The sequence below is a fragment of the Mastomys coucha genome, unplaced genomic scaffold (assembly GCF_008632895.1).
Source record: "Mastomys coucha isolate ucsf_1 unplaced genomic scaffold, UCSF_Mcou_1 pScaffold22, whole genome shotgun sequence".
Taxonomy (NCBI): domain Eukaryota; kingdom Metazoa; phylum Chordata; class Mammalia; order Rodentia; family Muridae; genus Mastomys; species Mastomys coucha.
This window is the reverse complement of record NW_022196905.1, coordinates 249674557-249680742: the sequence shown is the minus strand read 5'-3', so window position 1 is coordinate 249680742 and position 6186 is coordinate 249674557. Positions and strand designations below refer to the sequence as shown.

At 45.1% G+C, this 6186-nt stretch overlaps 1 protein-coding gene across 6 annotated transcripts in view; it reads left to right on the top strand.

Moving 5' to 3' along the window:
- Wdr59 (WD repeat domain 59) overlaps positions 1-6186 on the top strand; it is a 76111-nt gene that overhangs the window by 48039 nt on the left and 21886 nt on the right. For 3 of the 6 annotated variants that reach the window (XM_031341462.1, XM_031341461.1, XM_031341460.1), the window contains exons 18-19: positions 164-317; positions 3618-3674. In XM_031341462.1, coding sequence (XP_031197322.1) covers positions 164-317; positions 3618-3674 — 211 coding nt within the window. The remainder of the gene's footprint in view (positions 1-163; positions 318-3617; positions 3675-6186) is intronic. The other 3 variants (XM_031341465.1, XM_031341464.1, XM_031341463.1) reach the window with 1 other exon arrangement.

Sequence of the window (6186 nt, the reverse complement as noted above, 5' to 3'; positions counted from 1 at the left end):
GACTTTTTTTTTTTTTAATGGTTTTTACATTTGTGTGTGTGTGTGTGTGTGTGTTGGATTCCCCTTTTCTTCCCAAGTCTGTGTTCTCAGTTTCATTAAATGCTAAGAATATACTCAAGTATAGAGAACACAGTCAGTATGGATAATCCTCATTCCAACACAGATCTCTCTCAGCCTTATCTGCTTATCATACTGGTTTGATTGCACCGATGAAGATTCGCACTGAGGCCCCTGGGAACCTGCGTTTGTACAGTGGGAGCCCAACTCGAAGTGAGAAAGAGCAGGTCTCCATCAGCTCCTTCTACTACAAGGAACGGGTAAGTATCTGAGCCATTGCTTTTAATTCTTACCCCTGCTGGATTCCTGTTTCCTGTCCCATGCGTGCCATGCGCCGTAGTTAAGTTAGTAATCCCTTCATGGTCTTTCACTTTGGTAATTAGTTTATGCAGGAACAGTCATTGCTCTGATGCTCTCAGTTGGTTTGCACTACTGTAAACGATGGGGTAGAAGTGGTTAGTTCTTACACTGTACTATGAAGTATATCTTATACCGCATTATAAAGTACACCTTGCTCCCCACTTAAAATCCGTCCTGGCAATCCCCATTAATTGAATTGGCTCCCATATTTCAAGTAGAATAATTTAACTTTGGGTTCCCCATGATATCCTGTTGCCTGTCAACAGACTGAGAGTTGCTTCTGAAAGCTGGCGATCGATAGAGTTGGATCTTTGTAGTTGTGAGGTATAAAGTTGATCCCTAGACGGGTTTCTGCTTCTACTTAAGTCTACACTTTAAGGTCTCATTTGAGTGGATTGGCTGGTACAAAAATTATCTGCACTTGCCCTTTTTCTTTAAACATGGGGTCTCACTCTGTAACCTTGCTTGGCTTGGAACTCCTAGAGATCCACCTGCCTCTGCCTCCTGAATGCTGGGGTTAAAAGGTGTGTGACACCATGCCCAGTTTCTCTGGGGTTCTTAAGGATACACTGATCCTTAAGTCCTAAGCATCGAGCTGGCAGGAGCCTGCACAGCTGGGGAACACCTAGAAGTCTGTTTGTTGTCAAGCTGAGAACCAGGCCTCAACACTGACAGTCTAAATAGTATTTCTGCTGACCTACTGCACAAACTTGGCCTTAAGAATTCTTCACTGTTTCCCATAAAACAGGAATGATGACTGTCAGTAATTAAAATTTGCTTTAAAAATGGAATCATTTAAAATACAAATAATAGTTTTTCCATCAAGTGTTGCAAGTGTCTTCACGTGTGCTGCAGTGGAGTGTCCCCCAGCTCCCACTGATGGCTGAGTAGCTCTGACTGTCTCAGGGCTTATGTGGCTGAAATCAGGGGCAGCAGCTGACATTTGGGACTGACCAATCTTGGGCAAAGCCATCCGGCCAAAGAGGGATGTGGCGCTAGTTGTCTTCATGCCTACCTTCAGCCCTCCACACTCTCTCTCCTCAGCTCCCGGATGGAATTCTGTTCTTCTGTCTATCACAGACCTCCCTCAGGCACCCACCAAACTGTACTTCTCCTAAGTCATTTACATTAACTATTAGTTTCCCCTTTTTCTGCAAGGCAGTTGTTACCTGAGTACATGATTTGATAGTTGGAGCATTTAGTTGGTATAAAAGCCATGTAACTTACAGTTAGGTAAATGAGGGCTTTATTTAGTATCAGGGCTAGTTTGAAGAGATCCTGGAGTCAGAGGCAATTCTGGATACCCCTTTGATTCATATCACATGCTGCCACCCATGCTTGCAATTTGATTGGCTAAAACAGCCAATCAAAGCCCATCTGTAGTCAGAGTACCTGTGCTTCCGAGCCAGGCACCAGTGATGCTTGAGTTCATGGTTACAGTGGTCTGGCCCTCTACTACTCTGTGTTCATGAGGAAGCACCAAGAGAACATGTGGCTGGCCATCCTAGCAGCTAGAAAGGACTGTGAGCTTTCAGTGTGGGGCAGCTCCTAGAGTGCTGCCTCTCCACAGGAAATGGCCTGTTCTAGTCTGCTCTGACATAGACAGTAGCTTTTAAGGTTTATTTTACATAGCAACCAAATAAAAAATGGGAAAATGGGAAGCACTTTTTTTTTTAAAATCACAGTGTAGCATGAAACCTTTGCACTAATGTATACCATATACACAGTGAAGAAAGCTAGTCATAAATGGTGTGGATTAGAGAATCCACAACACTAGAAGACCTTCAGGAGCCCTGGGGGACGGAAGAGACATTTTAAAGAATGACATATAATAGTTGTGGAGGTAAATTGTGGGCACTTGCTTATATTTAACCACTTTTGACCTAAAAGTTTCATGTGGTTCAATGTAGTTAAGATGTCCAAAACAAATGTCAGTTGTTTTGTGATGAATCTGCAGTAACCTTACTTCTCCCTGAGGCTTATTCATGCATTATTCTGTTTACACAGAGCAGGGTGGCTGGAGCAGTGGGAGCCCCCGTGCTCTTCCATGTGTGGCCTCGCCCTCCTTATGGAGGCTGATGAGTCCTGAGGACTGTTTTCCCCTCAGGAGAAACGCATTCACATTACCACTTTTGCTCTGCCCCTGAGAGTATTCCGAGAGGGAGGCAGAAGGTCCGAGATGGGCCTGCATTAAGGCCTAGCAAGGAGCAAGTGCATTGGGCTTGCAGAATCTTGTGCAGTCGCCTGCAGACTGTGGTTTGTTTCTCTTGTGTTTTTAATCTGCCCAACTTAGGTTGAATTTATACTCCCCCAGGGTTCTCTAGATGAAACTATGTTTGCTACTAAGAACTTAAGTGTAAGTGACCTAAAGACCCGTTAAGTTTCATATAGGTCAGGAACCACAGGCAATCCCAAGGACAGATTAGGACAAAGACATATTGTTTATTCTGGATCTTCTAATAAATATTGAGTATTGACCTATAGGCATTTTTCAGATTTTGCAGACTCTCATCTCTGCTTCAGTTTATGTTACTAAAGTAGCTCTGATGTAAGTAACCGAAGAGGCCTTTAAGTTAGTGGAGTAGGAGCTAATCTCCATGATTAGTGTAGTATGCTGCCTACCTCATGCCGGACTCTGTAGGCCAGCTGGAGTGCTCAGGGAGTGCCCTCCTCAGCTTGGCTCCTCATGCCCCACCGGCATCGTTCAGGAAGTAGTTTTGCAGCTCTGGTCCTAAGACATTCAGTTGCCAAGCTGCTCCCCAGCCACACTGGGAACAGAACCTAGTAGGAGAGTAAGAGTGCACTCTGCTGTGTTCTTCACACCTGTGAGGTCAAGGGGAAACTCTTTGCTTGTTTCTCTACTTGCGGCAGGACCTTAGCCCTGCCAGAGTCCCTCATCCCTTCATCTAGGTTCCTTTGTCAGAGCTGCGTTGACATCAGCCTCCTTATATCCTGGACAGTGACTAAGGGGTAACAAAACTGAAGTTGGGCTTGAGGCAGGTGGGTTGGGGGAGGGGAGGGGCAAAGACCCTTCCACACTTAGGCTCAACCTTTTCAGTCACCCCAGTTCCCATTTTGCAGCATATACACCTATAAATCCATCAGATGTGGGGGAAACTTTCATTTTATTCTATATTTTTCCCTTTTAATTTTCTTGGTGTTTTTCTTCCTCTTCCTGGGTGTAACGTTTTCACGCACAGATGTCTCCTCGCTCTGCCCGGCGACGTTGGTCCATACAAGCAATTAACGACTTCCCGGTACTGTGCGCTGTGCAAATGCTCTCCTTGACTAATCCTGTCTCTACCAGAGGCCCAAGAATAAAATGCCACCTGCCTGGCTTTGAGGAACCTGAATGACAGGCTGGCTGGTATTCAGGACCAGCGACAGTAAATTTTTCACCTTGGGGGGGCAGGCACCAAGGACTACCTCCTTGCCAGTCATGGTATTTCAAGTGGGAAACACTTAAGGATCACCAATGGGCTTCTTTGCAAATGAAACTCACTACTGGGTTCTTGGAAGGCACTCTGATCGAATGGCTTCAGCTCACCTGGTACCACTTGGGGCACTTCTGCAAATTGCATGGAGCTTTTGAAAGCCTGCCTTTGGCCTGGGGGGAGCAGAGGAAGATAGAAGAGACTTTTGCCATTTAGTCCTGTTTTTATAGTCTCGGTCTGATGCAGAGAGGGAAGACCTACTTGCTTCATTGGCATGCTACATGAGCTGGTTTTGTCCTTTGAGTATTTTCTGGAGCAAATTTTTCTTCTTACCCTGGTATTTTGCATTCATAATTAAATTTGCTATGGACATTCTGTGTTCCTTCCTCCCTTTCCTACTCATTCCTATTGGCCATCTCCCCTCCTCTGTCTTCCTCTTCCGCCCCCTTCATGTTTTAGTAGTGCCAAGGTGTCCTCAAGGCAGCCTTGAGGCCTTGTGTCAATTTTATTTGCTCTAAAGAATGTTTAGAACAACAGACCAGTACCCATTTCCTAGAAAAACCAGTTGAAACCAAGATCCTGAGGAGCATGAACCACTTCTCAACAGCTGGCAGTTGGAGCCACCAGCGTGGCCTCTTACTCCAACAGTTGCTTCCCGGCTCACTTGCTGAGTTTCACTGGTTTCCAGAAGCCCATTTCCCACCGCTCTTCACATAGGAGCTCATTTGGCTTCCTGCCCACTCTGCTGATTATGCATTGTTGATGGGGTTGCTGCGAAGCGGTTGGTGGCTTATTCTTGGGCTGATTTTACATTTAACCCATTTACTGGCATTGATGTTGCCTCCGATTGTAGCAGTAACAGTAGTGGTGCAGTCACGAGCTGGCTAGTGCTTGTCACCTAGTGGCTTCCTCCACCCAGCCCCCCCTTCCCTGTCCTCTTCATCATCCTCCACAACCACTTTCCAGGATGTTCGCAGGGGTCTCCCAGAGCTTATCATGCAATAACCTGTTGGCCTTGCTTTGTCTCTCTCCCCTCAGTCTCTTCCCATGCCATCTGTGAGGAAGAGCATTTTCTGTTGATGGAGCACTGAAAGATCTTGCCTCCCAGAGGTACCCATTTATCAGTACAGAAAGGAAGCCACCTTGAGACCTATCAGAATGGGACTGGAGCAGTGCAGGAGGGCAAGGGCAAAGTTTTAGACCATGGTGCCCTTCCCTGACCTGGACAGAGTAACCACACTTCAGCTTTGTAGTTCCTTATTCTCCACAAGCAGAGAATCCCAAGAGAAACCTGGCAGTGTTACTTGACAGCTGTACAGGCAGCAGAGACCCCTAAATTACTTCAAGGTATTAAGGAGAAAGTTAGGTTTAGGGAAAACAGATGGGGTAGGAATGTTTCTTATTACCCAAAGTTGTAGGAAACTCTCTGAAAAAAATTATTCATCTTTTCATCAGGGACCTCTAGTACCTAAGGCCCCAGCTAATATCTGTTTAAAAATTTATCATATCTTCATTTAGGTAGCCTTGTTACATTTGAATTTCTAGAATAATTGGCCATTTGGTGGTTAACTGAATGATCCCTGTAACCTGAAGGGGAGACATTAGAACTGCCACCGTACAAAACTAAAAAGGAACCAAAGCATAGCCACCACTATTTTGCCACTGTGGGTTTTGAGCAGAACCTTACAGTTATTCTTTGCTAAATTCAAGCTGATAAACAAACAAACTAAAACCTCACAGAAAGAAAACCGCTTTTGTTTGTCCTATGTTGCACTTAGAATTTTATCCCTGGTGGCAGCTAAAATAGCTGTGACCTTCTGTTGGGGAATCCTCCATTGCAGGCTGTGGTAGCTGTATGAGGTTCCACAGTCATCTTGTACACACCCAATACCTATCCGATGGAAATTCCTGGAAGTTTGTTGTCTCACGCAATGTCAGGAAATACAGACCGATTTCCATAATTCAATGAGGAATAATTCAGAAGGTTGCTGAATACCACTGCCTTTCTGTTTTCAAGGAATTGGCAGCTCAAATTTGTTTGTTTTACTGATCTCTGTAACCCTGGAATTGGGATTGTCTGCAAATGGGAGAAGAGTCTTAGGACATCTTTTTGGACTCTGAATTTTCTTCTAGATACCTAATCTTAATAAACTCACAAAAGGTCACATATACAGACACATCCATGCACATGCATGCGTGGCACATTCTTAAGCCCGGCCGAAACCCAACGTTCTTGTCTGAATCTGGCTTACCCAGGGAAAACTGTGTGTCACTGTTCTCTCTCTCTCTCTCTCTCTCTCTCTCTCTCTCTCTCTCTCTCTGTTGCTCTCGCTCT